This window comes from Anabrus simplex, chromosome 5 (genome assembly GCF_040414725.1).
Source record: "Anabrus simplex isolate iqAnaSimp1 chromosome 5, ASM4041472v1, whole genome shotgun sequence".
Lineage (NCBI taxonomy): Eukaryota > Metazoa > Arthropoda > Insecta > Orthoptera > Tettigoniidae > Anabrus > Anabrus simplex.
In genome coordinates this window covers 392,017,479-392,037,295 of record NC_090269.1, presented here as the reverse complement: position 1 = coordinate 392,037,295, position 19,817 = coordinate 392,017,479, and the positions used below count along the sequence as shown (strand labels likewise).

The 19,817-nt window shown below is 39.4% G+C and overlaps 1 protein-coding gene across 1 annotated transcript in view; it reads right to left on the bottom strand.

The window, feature by feature from the left end:
• The window catches only part of LOC136874977 (uncharacterized), a 55,794-nt gene that overhangs the window by 17,595 nt on the left and 18,382 nt on the right, over nucleotides 1–19,817 (bottom strand). Inside the window, exon 2 of the mRNA XM_067148688.2 lies at nucleotides 14,266–14,446. Within this exon, the coding sequence (XP_067004789.2) occupies nucleotides 14,266–14,446 (181 nt within the window). The remainder of the gene's footprint in view (nucleotides 1–14,265; nucleotides 14,447–19,817) is intronic.

Genomic DNA, 19,817 nt, shown 5'->3' with positions numbered 1-19,817 from the left:
CTGCAGCTATCGAGCTCGGTGCTCAATAATTTAATGTTAGTTATATTGTTTAGCGAACCTGGGATTCATTTTTGCCGGTGCCACATTTCAAAGGCTGGAAGGGTAGAGGGTTGAATACGGACAGATGGCGTCCAGAACGTGATACGTTTCAGAATTAAGGCAAGAGACTACGCCAGCCTGGTACGCTTCTTACGGCAACTCGTCCATTTGCTACGCGGTAAATCTATCCGAAGGCGTGATTATAAAATTAAAATCTGTTGTCGCAGAACTTCATAGAAGTACTGGAGCTTTGGTACATACAAACAGGGAATGCATCATTTTAAAGTGTATGGGATTAAAAGACTAAACATATTCTTCGCTGGCAGTCATCCAAACGCCTCACAACTCATCGCCTGCAACAGTATAACTAAACACGCAGGGAAGCTTCCTACGTGTGAAACGTCGAACATGTGAATTGCACACACAAGTGAATAAATCACACTATTTAAATAACTCAAATTCATGTAACAAGGGTCTGGTGTTGTTTTGGCTTACCGAGTACGGTTGATGACGTGCGCAATGAATTTACAGCCGATGGTTTATTCCGGAACAATGGATGAATTCATCCCGAAGTATTGGTTGGTCTCCATAGCATGCAATACGATTGATCTGAAAGACCACCAGATTTAACACCCATTGACGTCCTTATGGTGGTATTTGCGCGATCAATTTTATGCAATGCTACCGCCAATTGAGCTGACCTTCTGCACACAATTCCACTAGCAACTATCATATTTGAAATCTTGCACGATTGTGAGCATAATGAATAGGATGTCCTTGTGTGCAGAACTTCGTGTTCATTTACTGTGATGAAATGTACAATCATATTCATGTAAAATGTGATATTCCATTAACGTTCCTTTCCATATAATTTCGACTGCTGGCTGTGGCAATCTAATACATCGTAGAGAGCGCCCCTGTTTGGAGCGGCAACCCGACATACAGTGGAGTACGCCCCTACCAGAAGCGACAAGCCAACAAAGAATGGAGTTCTTCCCTGCCAGGAGGGACATACCAACATATTGTACCCTGATGAGATAGGCCCTAGTTTCATGATTTGATTTTGATATGAGAAATACAGATATATAGGAATATTAAATTAAATACAGTGTCAGTTTTGTGTGGACGGGAGAATTTCGACATAAGCTAGACATATCGCGACTGTCCGTCGCCACACAGTAAGCTTGTCATTAGGGGGAAAATGTTTCTTGGCCAGAAGCTAAGAGGATTAAATCTAGAGCTCACAACAACAGAATAATGACTTCGAGGAAGTGAAAGAGTATATATTTCGGACCAAGGGCGAGCAGATGTATCACCAATACCGGGAATATGACGTGCCAGTTTTTCCACGCCCGAGGCATTTGGTGTTGTCAACGTTACAAGGAAGAGATTTCAAACTAACCGAAGCGGTGTTGACCAGTGAGAAAATTTATCATAGGCCCGCAGATAAACCAACATAAGAAAAACTCAGAGTGAACTCCAGTTAGCTTCTCCGATAACAGTAATTAAATTATTCCAACCACATAATTGAATAGAGGGGATTTTTGTGATATCATTCCCATGTTGATTAATTGTAATCGTAATAAATTAAAGTAATGAATTCATGGAAATGACCCACGCTATCTCGCCATTGATCGAGATGAGCACGCCATCAGGGACGCCGAGTTAGCGCGCGAAAGGTGGAGGACAGAAATTAAATGATATTTCCATGATCACCGAACGATATGAGTTCAGAATACGACACATGAATGTGTATCGCCAGTGTATTAAGTAGGATAAAGCAAGAGATCCAAATCCACCTGCATATGCCGATTTAGGATAACCAACCCCCCTCCCCAGGAGCTGACCACGGATGACCCCGGCGGGAAACCAAATCGTCCATAAAAGTCCAGTAGCGGACCTCACATCACTCAGTTCTTACCAGTCACCAGTCGTTATCGGTCACCAGTCGTGTCAGTCGTAACGAAGTAGTTGAGACTCTGACACGTTGACTCTGTAAGTCAGTACCTCGGGACGCATTCGAAGTCAGTTAAAGCTGAAAGTGCGTGAATTATTAGGAGAATGAATACGAACAGTGAAATTATCCATAGTACCGAGTGTAACTAATCAGTACAACTGCATGTGGAATTTAATAAATGTCATGTGATTGAAATATAAATAATTAACGGAACGCCGATAGTACCTTTGGAAGGCAGTGTGCGGAGCCTGAAGTAAACACCTCAAGATAGACGATGAATAACTATCCGAGCAGGGAATTATAGGAGCTAGGCGATTATCAAGACGGCTTAGAAATAAACCAGGAAGTGCCGGTTGAAGACGCGATACGCGCCAGTTCAAATGAACGACATTTCGTCGTAATGTGTCACGACGTGTGTTTCGGGCGTATATGAAGAGTATATTGTGCGAGTGTCAGGGGTCTAGGAGCACCTATAAGTGTTTTTTGTTGTTAGTATTCTTGTGTAAAATAGTGTAATAAGGTATTAATCATGGGTAGTCACCCAGAAGTGTTTTATGGTGTTAAATTTGTATTGTGCGACATGATGGACGAGTAGATCACCATGGGGCCGTAAGGCCTATATCTCATCCGCTACGAGACAATGGAATTCTACATAGGAATGAGTACACAATTTTGATATTTGGGGGATGTTATCGCGACTAAACGGGGTTCAGTGTAAATTAATTATGGTTACTTAACATGGTCCGCCTCCCGAGTCCATGATTTTATTTTTTTGTTAGACGGACGAACTAATTTATATTAACGTAATAATGGGTTAGATTAATTAATTTGAGTATTTGTTTGTTGTATATAATGTAAATATGGGATATATTTCTTTCAATTAATGCATGCTGTTCGTAATACTTTGACTTAAGTTCATTTCAAGTGTTAAATTCCTCTTTCTTTGTGCTAACCCATTTATTTGATTTTCAATCACTGCGGTGATCATTTGTATGTTAGTTAGGAATATTTTCTATTAGACAGCCAGATTATGAAAGAGCCAGAGTATGTAAGATTTGTGTTGCGTACGGAAGGTCATTAAAATACTAATAATAATAATATTTGTGCGTTTGCGAGTTAAAGTATAATAATAATGACAGTGCTTCGCGAGTTAGCCAGTGCAAATATAATAATCAATGTGGAGACGACATGTAGCGTTAAAGACTTTCATTCGCGTAATCAGTTTGATTTTGCGTAAATTTTTGATTTTACGTTTTTGAACTTTATTTTAACCATTAATAATTTGTTTAAAAGCGATAAAGGCACGTGAATTAGAATGGTCACGATATGTTAAAAGCCCAGAATGATTTGAGCCCATATTTAGAGTTGGAAGTCATGAGGGACGAATATCCGGCGTGAAATAAATTGAGCCGTATTGTTTGTAATGATGAAATAGATGAATCTCAAGGCCTAAGATGATATAAATGCATATGCCGGTGTTATTAGTGGTAGAATCGACGCACCGAGGATTAATTTATGAATTAAATGTTTGAAGAGTTCCGATGAAAGGAAATGGACTTCAAATTGGAAGGAATAGTTTAGCAATCGCCGGCATTGGAGGTATTTGCCCAGCCGCGATGTGCCATAGGTTGTGAGATGTGTCTTGGGAGGACGTGTGTCCCCATATAAAATTAACGGCAGTACGAAACTGAAGGTACGGTCCCGAATACCGTGTTGTCCCGACCAATATAAAGCAGATCTTAGTGGTTCATAACGGGATTTAACATATGTGACTAAATTCTAAAGAGTGGAAATTAAAATATCATCTTTCCATTTTTAATAATAATAATAATAACAATAATAATACTCCAAGTGAATCTTGTCTTAAATCAAGTGCTTAGTGCCAAGATAAATCGGAATCGTAAAAGGGGTTATGCGTTAAACATATTAAGAGTGAACTACCGTGTAACAGGCGAAATTAATTTTTTTTAAATAATAATAATAATAATTAAAAACTAAGCTACTTTTTTTTTGAAGAATTTTTTTTAATATTTTGGACATAATAATGATGTCGGGAGTTGAGATGAAAGATTTGAGATTTTTAACTAATAATAATAATAAATAAAATATTTGATGAAGGAGAAGAAGAATAACCAATGAAGCTACTTTTTTAATTTTTATTTTTATGATGAAAATAATAAGAGCGAGAAGTTGAAGTATTATAGCGAGGATGATTACGGGTTACGATAATCACGATTTCCACTCTTAATAATAATAATAATAATAATAATAATAATAATAATAATAATAATAATAATAATAATAATAATGAAAAGTTGAAGGAGCAGAAGATAAAGAACTTGCAATAGTAATTTGAGAATAATAATTATGATGAAAGGAAATTAAGATATTTAATGGGCGATGTTTCATTGTTACAAATATAATAACAATAATAATAATAATAATAATAATAATAATAATAAAAATATTTATGAGGAAGCTGATCATTATATTGTGCGGATAAATTAGGAGGAAGAACGACCCTTCGTTTGAAACGTCGGCAAGGGTTGGCATATAATCATCCCGGATGACAAAGGATAATAATCAAATACAGGATTATAATTGAAATTAATGATAATAATAAAATTAATTGATGGTAGTCAAAGAATATGCTAATGATCAGATAAAGAATGGTAATGATATAATTTAATAATCATAGGAGGATATGCTAGGGACAGTCATCCTGTGTCGAACTGCTCTGAACCAGATGTTGGGTTTTCACGGGGAGATTGTTAGCGGTAGATACGTAAATAACCCACGGACGGCACAAGTCTTCAGGGTCAGAGCATAGTAATGAACCTTTCCGTACGTCTTGTCGTATTGACAAGTGTAAATATTGAAATAGGCTTTGAGTTAATGAACTCTACCTGGCGTGTTTGTGAATCTGGAAATAATAGGCTAGAGTTTGTCCGTATTATAAATTCCCGTTTTTTTTTCGAGGCGATAACATTTTCCAAGGTGGGTGTCCGGCTCACCAGAATGTACATACCGGAAGTGTCTCATGTCCAAACGGAACGAGGAGACGACAGTAAAAAGTTACTGTCGTGCCTTCGTCTCCGAAAGAAGGTCTCCAGCGGTGAAACGTCCAATCATACGGATGTGAATTCGATCCCCAGTAACCAATTGGGGCGAATTCACCAGATGTTTTACACTACCAGAGTAGTGATGTAAAATCCAAGTATTATGTCATTTATTTTTCAGGATGAAAGTGTCCCAATGTAAAACTGTCATAATGTGTAGTATGCAAAATAAGTGAATAAATTGCTCATCATTGCAATTTCAATAGGAAACAGTTTCCATATCTTTTCATTGTAGTTAGTCCAGTATGCCCATGGAATTTAAGTTGTCATTTCCCAGTCCTATTGTGGAGTCAAAAATTTGTATCCATGAATGAGTCGTCCCCCGTAACCTTAAATTTTCATGCCCCGTTCATCCCTGTGTTCATTTGATGCGCCGATATATATTTGTTGAATTTCTTTATAGAATTTTTTTATCGTTTTCGAACTGATCACCCCTGAGATAAATGCTAGTATGGGACTCAGGAAGTGAGCGGGTGCATAATGGCGCCCAACGTGGGGCCTATTGCATCACGTTTGAGCAACGGGTGACTTTATATTTTTTTACGCAAAAAAACCACTTTTTGTTGTATTAGCGACGATGTCATGAGCGACCAGCTCAGTGCCCGATTGCAGTATAGATAGGCCCAGTTGTTTAACTTCAATGTAAACCCAATCGGGTTATTTAATTAAATTTTGACCGCATCACGGTTAAATAGTGGTTTTAGATATGTCAAGTAGTATTTCATGTTAAAGTAAGGTTAGTTTCGAACGGGGCTAGACTTGATAATTATACAATAGTATTTTATTGCTATAAAGGCTCATTAAATTAATAATTCCCTATTCTATGAAATTAAAATTTTATTGTGATTTAGTGAGACTCCACATAAATGTAACTATCCATGGGCAGGAATTTTATATAGGCAAAATTTATTAGGAATACTGTATTTGGTAAAAATGTGACTGAGAACCAGATTCAAGTATTAATAAAAAGATAATGGAACTGTGTAAGTTAAATTTAAATTATTTCAAGACAGGTGACTTCAAGTTTTCCATCGTTGTATTATCGATTGTTGTTGTTGTTATTGTCATAGTCTGGAGTGACTAATGATATGAATTTCAGGCATAATAAGCACGTGATGGCAATTAATATGGAAATTTGAAATACGTTATATAAATTATTCGCTATATGAAAGCGAAAAATATTAATTTGGGTTTGAATTTGGAAAATTAAAATTCTAGAAAATATTAACGAGGATATAACCGTATGATAGGGCTTAGACCCACAATTGTCGTAATCGTGTGCGAAAGGATGAGAGGCTGATCGGCCCTCTTTTCTCATTTATATGTCAGACGAAGGCGGGGAGCATCCCCAAGATGAACAGTTAGAAGGACAGGGAGAGGTGAAAGCTCTCACTTTGGAAGATTTAATGCGAGTTTTGGCTATAACTACGGAACAAATTCAGGCCGCTAATGTTTCTACTAAACAGGAACTGACATCTATAGTTCAGGCCGCTAGTGTTTCTACTAAACAGGAACTGACATCTATAGTTCAGGCCGCGAGTGTTTCACTAGAGCGTAAAATTGAGACTAATAGACAGGAACTGACGGAACAAATACATGCCGCTAACGTTTCGTTAGAAAACAAAGTCGATATGGTACAGGCCGCGTGTGAATTTAATAAAATAAAACTCACAGAACAAATAGCTGAGGTTCATGCCGCCAGTATATCGCTAGGACGAGAATTACGGGACCGAATGACCCAAGTCCAGGAGGCGTGTCATTTCGCTAAGGACGAATTGAAAGGGCATATCGACTCTTGTCTTATTAGTGTCAATGAAAAGGTTGACCGATTCAGGGATGAGGCGTTACTAGAACGTAACGAAATTAAGGAGAAATTAAAGGCCAGTATTCAGGAGATTTCAGCTCAGAGGTTGGTCGACCGCGAAGATTTAAAGGCGCACATCGAAGAGGTGAGGGGTGTATGTCGCAAGGAAAACGATATCATCCGAAGCCACGTGGAAAGTAAAGGTGCACATACTGCAAATATTTTGGACAGGCACGAAAAGGGAATCGATGAGTTACGAGGTGAAACTGTTCGTACCCTAGTACTAGTTGCCGGTCTCAGAAATGAAATTCAGGATATAAAGACGAATTCGGAAGATCGTAGCCGTAGACTCACACAGTGTGAGGAGGCAAATATAGCATTGTTCAGAAAGACTGATGGGTTAGCGGAACAAAGCCAGACGATCGCTGACACAGAGGTCAGAATAGTGGAACAATTTAAGGTCCACACGGTGCAGAATTCAGTGTCCAAGCAAATGTCCGACAGTAATACCGAAAGGCTGGATGAGATTAGAAAGGATCTGGAACAGGTCAAGGCCAGGTTAGAACAGCCAGGGTCAGTTCAGGACTTCCATCTCCAGTACCGAGAGTTCGAGACCCCAGACAATCAGGGCTTTCATAAAAAGGAAGTCATGTCACAAGCTGATACGACCGGACTTAAGTTTGAAGTAGGAGACGGATCGTCATCATCATCAAATGACCTTCCGACATCTGTGGTCCACGTCATCAAAATGTCAGACGACAAACCACCTAGATACGACGCTCGAGGACATATAACCCCTAAAGGCTTCATCCGCGAGATCACTAACTATATTAGTGAAAATAAAATTCCAGCGGAGCGGCAATTACGAACTGTAGAGAAGTTTTTGGACGGAGCACCTGCAATGTGGTTCAGGGCCTTCTTATACAAATTCGAGGATTTCATGGGATTCCGACAGGCGTTTTTGCAAAAATTCTGGAGTATCCAAGAACAGCAAGATCTTATGTTGGAGTTGTATTCTAGACGTTATTCAACATCGTCCCCAACTAAATATTCAGAGTATATCGTATCCCAATTTCATAAGATGCGGGAATTAGACAATCCGGTCAGCGAAACAGAACTCATTAGCGCTATCGGGAAGCAGTTGCCATTTGAGGTCCAGCGGATGATGATTGCGTCGAATATTCAGACTGCAGTACAAGCGGAAGCTCTGTTACGTCAATTAGATCAGACCACGTATCACTCTAACCAGAGGCAACCCAGGCCTAGAGAGCAACAGATAAATAACGTCGAGAGGCAGACGGAAACTAGAACCATCAGTACTAGAAGTCAAGGAACGAGTACCGATCCAGAACCCAAGAGGATGTATGATCCAGGATGGAGACCACGACAATGGAATCACCGAGGAGGATTTGCGGAAAGCAACCGGCAAATGAATCATGTTAAATTCCATGACGAAAGGGGATACCATGGATATCGGAATGGAAGGAGCGAAACTCAGCCATACCACGGAAAAAATCAGAATAACCGAAGACCTTACACGGAGGAATCCCGTAGGGATATTGAGGATCGGCACCAAGAAACTCAGCAGTACCTCGCTGAATTAAATAAGAGGAAATGGAAGGAGGCAATCCAAATTCATGATCGAAAGGATGACAAGCCATGTAGTGTTTGGGACCGAGACGATGGGAAACCATACATAGAGGCGACGATACAAACTATGGAGGAGCTACATCAGGAGACCAAGCAATATTTAGAAGACAAATGGAATAAGGAGGCAAATGGTGGTCGCAACGGGGAAAGGAACGCGCCGTTGTCACATTCTCAATATAGTAGCCAGCTAAATCCAAACACCCCTAGATTCGAGGACGAACGACAACTCGGAGCTAGGAGGAAACGACAGAGTTTCAATAAAGCAGAGGATGACCGAGAAGAAGACGAGGACGAAGGAGAGGATGATGAAGAAGAAGACGGAAGAGAAGTCCAGCTGATCCATAGGCAAATAGAAGCAAGACCATGCCCAGAATGCGGAGAGCTCGACAGTGATGTCCAAGAATTTGTTAACAGGATCCACCTGATTCAACGAGAGAATGAAGAATTGAGACTCAATAACCAGAATCTGCGGGACGAGATCAGTCACCATCGAAATGGAACGAAAGCAGTAATCAAATCATGATGAAAGTATGATGCGGATATATAAAAAATCTCTTGATTATCACAAGATTTTTTTTACCGAGCAACAGGAAAATGTACCCTGATGAGATAGGCCCTAGTTTCATGATTTGATTTTGATATGAGAAATACAGATATATAGGAATATTAAATTAAATACAGTGTCAGTTTTGTGTGGACGGGAGAATTTCGACATAAGCTAGACATATCGCGACTGTCCGTCGCCACACAGTAAGCTTGTCATTAGGGGGAAAATGTTTCTTGGCCAGAAGCTAAGAGGATTAAATCTAGAGCTCACAACAACAGAATAATGACTTCGAGGAAGTGAAAGAGAATATATTTCGGACCAAGGGCGAGCAGATGTATCACCAATACCGGGAATATGACGTGCCAGTTTTTCCACGCCCGAGGCATTTGGTGTTGTCAACGTTACAAGGAAGAGATTTCAAACTAACCGAAGCGGTGTTGACCAATGAGAAAATTTATCATAGGCCCGCAGATAAACCAACATAAGAAAAACTCAGAGTGAACTCCAGTTAGCTTCTCCGATAACAGTAATTAAATTATTCCAACCACATAATTGAATAGAGGGGATTTTTGTGATATCATTCCCATGTTGATTAATTGTAATCGTAATAATTTAAGTAATGAATTCGTGGAAATGACCCACGCTATCTCGCCATTGGTCGAGATGAGCACGCCATCAGGGATGCCGAGTTAGCGCGCGAAAGGTGGAGGACAGAAATTAAGTGATATTTCCATGATCACCGAACGATATGAGTTCAGAATACGACACATGAATGTGTATCGCCAGTGTATTAAGTAGGATAAAGCAAGAGATCCAAATCCACCTGCATATGCCGATTTACGATAACCAACCCCCCTCCCCAGGAGCTGACCACGTATGACCCCGGCGGGAAACCAAATCGTCCATATAAGTCCAGTAGCGGACCTCACATCACTCAGTTCTTACCAGTCACCAGTCGTTATCGGTCACCAGTCGTGTCAGTCGTAACGAAGTAGTTGAGACTCTGACACGTTGACTCTGTAAGTCAGTACCTCGGGACGCATTCGAAGTCAGTTAAAGCTGAAAGTGCGTGAATTATTAGGAGAATGAATACGAACAGTGAAATTATCCATAGTACCGAGTGTAACTAATCAGTACAACTGTATGTGGAATTTAATAAATGTCATGTGATTGAAATATAAATAATTAACGGAACGCCGATAGTACCTTTGGAAGGCAGTGTGCGGAGCCTGAAGTAAACACCTCAAGATAGACGATGAATAACTATCCGAGCAGGGAATTATAAGAGCTAGGCGATTATCAAGACTTCTTAGAAATAAACCAGGAAGTGCCGGTTGAAGACGCGATACGCGCCGGTTCAAATGAACTACATTTCGTCGTAATGTGTCACGACGTGTGTTTCGGGCGTATATGAAGAGTATATTGTGCGAGTGTCAGGGGTCTAGGAGCACCTATAAGTGTTTTTTGTTGTTAGTATTCTTGTGTAAAATAGTGTAATAAGGTATTAATCATGGGTAGTCACCCAGAAGTGTTTTATGGTGTTAAATTTGTATTGTGCGACATGATGGACGAGTAGATCACCATGGGGCCGTAAGGCCTATATCTCATCCGCTACGAGACAATGGAATTCTACATAGGAATGAGTACACAATTTTGATATTTGGGGGATGTTATCGCGACTAAACGGGGTTCAGTGTAAATTAATTATGGTTACTTAACATGGTCCGCCTCCCGAGTCCATGATTTTATTTTTTTGTTAGACGGACGAACTAATTTATATTAACGTAATAATGGGTTAGATTAATTAATTTGAGTATTTGTTTGTTGTATATAATGTAAATATGGGATATATTTCTTTCAATTAATGCATGCTGTTCGTAATACTTTGACTTAAGTTCATTTCAAGTGTTAAATTCCTCTTTCTTTGTGCTAACCCATTTATTTGATTTTCAATCACTGCGGTGATCATTTGTATGTTAGTTAGGAATATTTTCTATTAGACAGCCAGATTATGAAAGAGCCAGAGTATGTAAGATTTGTGTTGCGTACGGAAGGTCATTAAAATACTAATAATAATAATATTTGTGCGTTTGCGAGTTAAAGTATAATAATAATGACAGTGCTTCGCGAGTTAGCCAGTGCAAATATAATAATCAATGTGGAGACGACATGTAGCGTTAAAGACTTTCATTCGCGTAATCAGTTTGATTTTGCGTAAATTTTTGATTTTACGTTTTTGAACTTTATTTTAACCATTAATAATTTGTTTAAAAGCGATAAAGGCACGTGAATTAGAATGGTCACGATATGTTAAAAGCCCAGAATGATTTGAGCCCATATTTAGAGTTGGAAGTCATGAGGGACGAATATCCGGCGTGAAATAAATTGAGCCGTATTGTTTGTAATGATGAAATAGATGAATCTCAAGGCCTAAGATGATATAAATGCATATGCCGGTGTTATTAGTGGTAGAATCGACGCACCGAGGATTAATTTATGAATTAAATGTTTGAAGAGTTCCGATGAAAGGAAATGGACTTCAAATTGGAAGGAATAGTTTAGCAATCGCCGGCATTGGAGGTATTTGCCCAGCCGCGATGTGCCATAGGTTGTGAGATGTGTCTTGGGAGGACGTGTGTCCCCATATAAAATTAACGGCAGTACGAAACTGAAGGTACGGTCCCGAATACCGTGTTGTCCCGACCAATATAAAGCAGATCTTAGTGGTTCATAACGGGATTTAACATATGTGACTAAATTCTAAAGAGTGGAAATTAAAATATCATCTTTCCATTTTTAATAATAATAATAATAACAATAATAATACTCCAAGTGAATCTTGTCTTAAATCAAGTGCTTAGTGCCAAGATAAATCGGAATCGTAAAAGGGGTTATGCGTTAAACATATTAAGAGTGAACTACCGTGTAACAGGCGAAATTAATTTTTTTAAATAATAATAATAATAATTAAAAACTAAGCTACTTTTTTTTTGAAGAATTTTTTTTTATATTTTGGACATAATAATGATGTCGGGAGTTGAGATGAAAGATTTGAGATTTTTAACTAATAATAATAATAAATAAAATATTTGATGAAGGAGAAGAAGAATAACCAATGAAGCTACTTTTTTAATTTTTATTTTTATGATGAAAATAATAAGAGCGAGAAGTTGAAGTATTATAGCGAGGATGATTACGGGTTACGATAATCACGATTTCCACTCTTAATAATAATAATAATAATAATAATAATAATAATAATAATAATAATGAAAAGTTGAAGGAGCAGAAGATAAAGAACTTGCAATAGTAATTTGAGAATAATAATTATGATGAAAGGAAATTAAGATATTTAATGGGCGATGTTTCATTGTTACAAATATAATAACAATAATAATAATAATAACAATAATAATAATAATAATAATAATAATAAAAATATTTATGAGGAAGCTGATCATTATATTGTGCGGATAAATTAGGAGGAAGAACGACCCTTCGTTTGAAACGTCGGCAAGGGTTGGCATATAATCATCCCGGATGACAAAGGATAATAATCAAATACAGGATTATAATTGAAATTAATGATAATAATAAAATTAATTAATGGTAGTCAAAGAATATGCTAATGATCAGATAAAGAATGGTAATGATATAATTTAATAATCATAGGAGGATATGCTAGGGACAGTCATCCTGTGTCGAACTGCTCTGAACCAGATGTTGGGTTTTCACGGGGAGATTGTTAGCGGTAGATACGTAAATAACCCACGGACGGCACAAGTCTTCAGGGTCAGAGCATAGTAATGAACCTTTCCGTACGTCTTGTCGTATTGACAAGTGTAAATATTGAAATAGGCTTTGAGTTAATGAACTCTACCTGGCGTGTTTGTGAATCTGGAAATAATAGGCTAGAGTTTGTCCGTATTATAAATTCCCGTTTTTTTTTTTCGAGGCGATAACATTTTCCAAGGTGGGTGTCCGGCTCACCAGAATGTACATACCGGAAGTGCCTCATGTCCAAACGGAACGAGGAGACGACAGTAAAAAGTTACTCTCGTGCCTTCGTCTCCGAAAGAAGATCTCCAGCGGTGAAACGTCCAATCATACGGATGTGAATTCGATCCCCAGTAACCAATTGGGGCGAATTCACCAGATGTTTTACACTACCAGAGTAGTGATGTAAAATCCAAGTATTATGTCATTTATTTTTCAGGATGAAAGTGTCCCAATGTAAAACTGTCATCATGTGTAGTATGCAAAATAAGTGAATAAATTGCTCATCATTGCAATTTCAATAGGAAACAGTTTCCATATCTTTTCATTGTAGTTAGTCCAGTATGCCCATGGAATTTAAGTTGTCACTTCCCAGTCCTATTGTGGAGTCAAACATTTGTATCCATGAATGAGTCGTCCCCCGTAACCTTAAATTTTCATGCCTCGTTCATCCCTGTGTTCATTTGATGCGCCGATATATATTTGTTGAATTTCTTTATAGAATTTTTTTATCGTTTTCGAACTAATCACCCCTGAGATAAATGCTAGTATGGGACTCAGGAAGTGAGCGTGTGCAATATAGAGGAGCACCTCTCCCCCCAGCCAGGAGCGGCAACCCAACATTGAGACCCATTTCGCGTAAAATTACCCACAGTCGGCAATGGAAATGGACTGAACAAAAGTATCTGGGATATAAAAGTTGCATTTGTATGTTGCGACTTCTTGCACTATCTATGCCTCCTACTTAACAAAGTTATGTCACACGATGGCATGAATACCTGCTAAGAAAATTAGTGAAAACTGTAATATTCTCAAAATACAGTTCAATTAATAGCAAGAGGTCAATAAATATCTTACGAATTATTGCAGCTAGGAACACGATTTCTTTTAACACACAGTATCTCATGCCAATTTTATAACCACAAACATCTCAAAATGAAAAGTCCGAATTTAGGCCCTTCTCAAGCAACGTGTCACATATTAATCAACTTAAACACCTGGTATGTCATCGATGCAGTTCAATACCCGTGTTCGACTTTACCGTCACCGCGCCTGTGAAGGTACGAGGCCGACAGACGTATGCTTGTCTCACGAGAATTTAGGATACACGGATATGCTCAATGTTTTGACGAGGATAAATTTTCATACTAACCTACAAAACGCCATGTCCCAGCATTCTCAGAGATATCTATGGTGGAAGGCAGTTTCGCCGGTGTTTCTATTTCAAGAGTAGTTTCATTGATTTTCTTTATGCTGATACCCAAACACGCACTTTTGTCAAGTTTAATGTTGTTAGGTCCACATATCCTTCCCACGAACCAGTCACCATATACCTGAAATATAAGACGGACAAATGTTTTTCAATGAAGACGCTCAAAGTTCAGTAAATTTAAAATGGACACAAGAGAAACTGAAGAATATTTCAGAATTTTTCATTACTTTACTTTCATTCATTCAATATGCGTATCCCTTATATTGCACCAAACCAAATATCATCAAGAATAGTACTAAATTGCGTTAAAGACGAATTTTAATTGAGTCTTCCAATGCCGGTTGGGGATAGTATCGCAGATGTATTTATCGCACTAACGGTGTGGTCTAGGGATCGGTGATAGGTATACAGGGATCTGGAAGTCAAGTAGGGATGACATAAAAATGTTAGTGTTGAACTGTAAGAGTATTGTAAAGAAAGGAATAGAATTAAATAAATTATTAGACATACACTGTACTTACCAGATATTATTATAGGAGTTGAGGTGGCAAATGATAAAATGGATTCAGAACTTTCCTCTCGGAACTGGAGTGTATATTGTATAGATATAATAGGAATGGTGGGCGTGGGAGTATTCATTCTGGTGAAAGAAGAATGTATAAGCTATGAAAATGTTGAAGATGACAAACATGAAATTCTATGCGTAAGGGTCACATCTAAAGATAATAGGCAAATTGATGTCCTTGAAGTGTAAAGACTGGGAATGGGTAGTGCTCACGTTGATGGGGATTTGTTTGATAAATAATCAGCTGTGTGGGAAACAATATAGAAAGGAACGTGATTGTAGCGGGTGATCTCAATTTACCAAATGTCAATTGGGAAGGTAACGCGAACGAAAGGAATTATGACCAATAAATAGCAAATAAGTTAATATGAGAAAAACACCTGATTCAGAAAGTGATGGAACCAATTGGAGGGAAGAATATTCTGGACGTGGTACTGGTAAAAACCAGATGAGCCGCATAGAGAAACTGAAGTAATAGATGGTAATAGTGACCACGAAGCTGTTTCTGTCGTAGTTAAAAATAAATGTGATTGAAAGGAAGGCTTTAAAAGAATGACTACCGAGCTCGATAGCTGCAGTCGCTTAAATGCGGCCAGTATCCAGTAATCGGGAGATAGTGGGTTCGAGCCCCACTGTCGGCAGCCCTGAAGATGGTTTTCCTTGGTTTCCGATTTTCACAGCAGGCAAATGCCGGGGCTGTACCTTAATTAAGGCCGCGGCCGCTTCCTTCCAATTCGTAGGCCTTTCCTTTCCCATCGTCGGCATAAGACATATCTGTGTCGGTGCGACGTAAAGCAAATAGCGAAAGAAGGACTATTTGGCAAGTACCATATGGCTGAAAACGGAGGCATGAGGGAGTTTTTAGAAAGTAACTATGACCGGCGGAAAGCGGTAAAAAAAATGTGAACTCACTATGGGATGGGTTTTAGCAATTGTTGAGGAATGCGAAAAGAGCTTAGTGCATTTAAAGGTGGTAAGGAATCCTAAAGACCTCCTACATCTTGTATCAGAGAAGTAAAGATTCTAAGAAGGACGCGCAGGTTGGAAAGAAACAGAGTTAGAAATGGCTGTGGTAATGAGTAGGAACTTGAAGGAACTTACTAGGAAAATGAATCTAGCAAAGAAGTCATCTAAGAATAACATGATGGCAAGCATAATTGGCAGTCATACAAATATTAGTGAAAATTTGAATTGTATCCATAGGTACTTCGAGTCACAAACAGGTTCCAAGAAGGGCATTTCTGGAATCATTAATGAACAAGGGAAGTGTGTATGCGAGGGTCTTCAAAACTCACAGGTATTCACCCAGCAGTATTTAAATATTGTTGGTTACAACGATAATGTCCAGTTAGAGGAAGTGACTAATACAAAAGAACTAGGCCTATACTAAAAATTATGTGAGTGAAGGCTTTAAGCGGATTATATTTTTCTTAACAGAGTAATAAGTACGTAACAAGATTGTGGGAAACTGCAAAATGACTTCAATAACGTTGTGAGATGAAAAATAGGCATTGGTATGATGATAAACTGGGTTAAAGGTCAGATTGTGAGCTTAACAAATCGGAAAAGTCCTCTCAGTTTAAATTACTGCGTTGATGGGGAGAAAGTTCCTTTTGGGGATCATAGTAAGTAGCTAGGTAGAGGTCTGCATTATCTCTGATTTTTACCGGCGAGTACCGCTCGCATCTCTGGCTCTCGGGAGTATGCGGCCGAGCGTCCTGTGCAGCCGGTTGCGGGCTGCCGTTCATCAGCGACTGGCCGAGTGCGCCAAACGCTCGGTCGGTCGCCAGTAACCGGCGGATTCAGTGCTAGCCAGCCAGCGAGCTGCGCTTCGCCGGACTCGAGATCATAGGCCACTGCTTTACATTAACCCTCACCTATTTCTTTTACAAATGTCTTTCGTTTTTTACTATCAGTTCTATAACCAAAATATTACAATTGAATACCGGTATGTTACATTTGAAGTGTGTTAATATGTTGCAGACTATTGGATTTTCGTCTTTGAGGTGATCATGTATTCCAACAGTTGTAACGTTATGAACTGTAATGTCTTCATATAGTATTTTGTTCCGTTCGCTAGATAAACGGGGACTCAGTAATAGTGGGCTATGTGTAGCCTATCTCCAGACTCGGCCACATATACACTGTACTAATATAAAATGTAGGATCAAGAAGGAATGCAGGATTGTTTTTAAACAAATACTCATCAATTTTCTTTTTACAAGCGTTAATTTATAAACAAATTATGACCTGTAAATAAAATTACATGTGAATCATAACTATACAATTCGTTTTTCGTCATTCGTGCTGCCTGATGCACAGGAGTCATTTGTGTTCCTGGAGCTACTAGTACAGCTGGCGGTTTACACTTCTTCCTGTGAAGTAAATGAAAGCGGAATCATACATTTATAGAGCTTGAAGAATGTTTCCTTTCTTGTGACTACGTGGTATGTTCAGAATACTTACGAAATGTTGATGGATCAATAAGAGATCATCCACCTTGTCTGATTCCAAGCACGACCTTCTGCTGGACAGCAGGTGACCGGCCTGGCTAAAATTTCTCTCGCTGGCAGCACTAGTGGCAGGAATGCAGAGAACTCTTCTGGCTACTACCGACATCCTTGGAAATAACTCCGCATGCGTTTTCCACCACTTCAAAATGTGTCCTTTGGCACAGCTACAGTCGGATTTGGAGAGCGAAAGGTACCTATCGAGATCATTAGTAGAATTTGTGTGTCCATCTTCGTCGTCCTCATCCGAACTCCAGTCCAGCTTGGACTTTTTCATGGGAAGAACTTGGTCACTGTTTGCTTGAATGGGTTATAAAAATGAACAAAAACATCCGTAATGAATTCCTGTCACTGTCGAATTCCAGCATACGCGACTTGCTTTTCTTCTGCTGTGACTTTCTTCAAATGACGTCGTGATGGCCATAGAACCGTTGCAACGTAATGGACAGCACTTCTCTCTGATGAAGTATACTGCTCTCGTTTTTATTTTCGTCATGCACTGAAAAGGATAAACAGTATATACATAATTAAATTCCGATATTTCAACAGGTTTATAAACGATCCTAACTTATAAAAATATTTCTGACTTCGTTGTCACTCTCTTCTGGTTCACAATGATGTAACAGACGCATGTATCAAGGCAGCACACGTTCCAGCGTTGTTATATTTTCACTTTCCAAATCCAAACTCGCTTCTTTAAAGGGGGTTAAAAAAAGCGATAACTTCTCATACGCACTCTTCATAGAGAATTTCTAAGAGTTTTGATTCTAGTAGATCTCGAATATCGTCAATTTGACTTAGGATGGAATTGAGCATTAACAGTATACTGTTCCACCGCGTTACAGCTTCTTGCTTCACAGAGTGCTGCAGACGCCCCGAGTGACCCCATCTCTTCAAATAGCCATCTATAGCTCTTGCTGATACCAAGCACGACAGGATTTCAGGAGCTTCGTCTTCTAAAAACGTCTCTTGAAATGTGTGACGAAGCGCAGTCATCAGCCAGTGATCAAAGCAAGGCAAACGGTCGTAAGATTCAAGTGCATTCTTCATATTAGCTCCTCGGTCGGTGACAATGTAACATTTTATTTTTTATTTTTTGCTAGTTGCTTTACGTCGCACCGACACAGATAGGTCTTATGGCGACGATGGGACAGGGAATGGCTAGGAGTGGGAAGGAAGCGGCCGTGGCCTTAATTAAGGTACAGCCCCAGCATTTGCCTGATGTGAAAATGGGAAACCACGGAAAACCATTTTCAGGGCTGCCGATAGTGGGGTTCGAATCTACTATCTCCCGAATACTGGATACTGGCCGCACTTAAGCGACTGCAAAAGTAACATTTTGTAAGATCATTCTTGTTAATTACTAACTCAAGCAACCGCTCTTCGATTTTGTAACGAATGTTCTCTGCTGTCTTAGGTATGTCCGGAAATGAAATGAAATGGCGTATGACTTTTAGTGCCGGGAGTGTCCGAGGACAAGTTCCGCTCGCCAGATGCAGGTCTTTTTGATTTGATTCCCGTAGGCGACCTGCGCGTCATGATGAGGATGAAATGATGATGAAGACGACACATACACCCAGCCCCCGTGTCAGCGAAATTAACCAATTAAGGTTAAAATTCCCGACCCTGCCGGGAATCGAACCCTGGACCCCTGTGGCCAAAGGCCAGCATTATAACCATTTAGCCATGGAGCCGGACGGTATGTCCGGAAACTCAGTTGTTAGCAAAACAAGCGTTTCTAGCTGCCACTCATCGTTAACATAATGCGATATCACAGTCAAAAGATTTCTCTTCTTGTAGTTATCAGACCACAAATCAGCATCTAAAGCGCACATTTTCTTCTTTAGGGCACATATTAGCTTGGGCACCATTGTCGCCCGTATTTTGTCGGCCTTTTCTTTAACATGCCGTGATACAGTGGTAGGGTGCGGAAGAACATCTTCTACATTGACTTTGCCATAAGTCGCGCCAACATTGAGGAGCTCCTGCGAATAGTTCTTGAAACCAATCTTGCTGCAAGTATTTAATGGTAGAAAATCTATTCCACTCATATCGACCAACTTATCGACAACAAATTTCTTTACGCTGCTCGGTACTGCACGTGTTCGGTGGAATTCTGATCCGCAGTTACTTTTGCAGTGCCGAATCATACCTGTTGTGCTTGGCTGGTAAGAAAGTACAGTATCATATGTGGTACACTGCACGAACCCAGAAGAAGCCTGCGTGACAGGATCCACTACAGGTGCAAACGATTTCCAAGCTTCACTCTTCGCCTCCTCTTCCGACATATCTTTCTTCTTCAGGACTAACGAGCCGCTCCTAATTCTCGCCAGGATACTTCTCTTCGTTTCTTGAATGCAGCGTTTACGACCTATACCTGGTTGATCCATAACGCTGTCTGCACTGCTCAAAGCCCA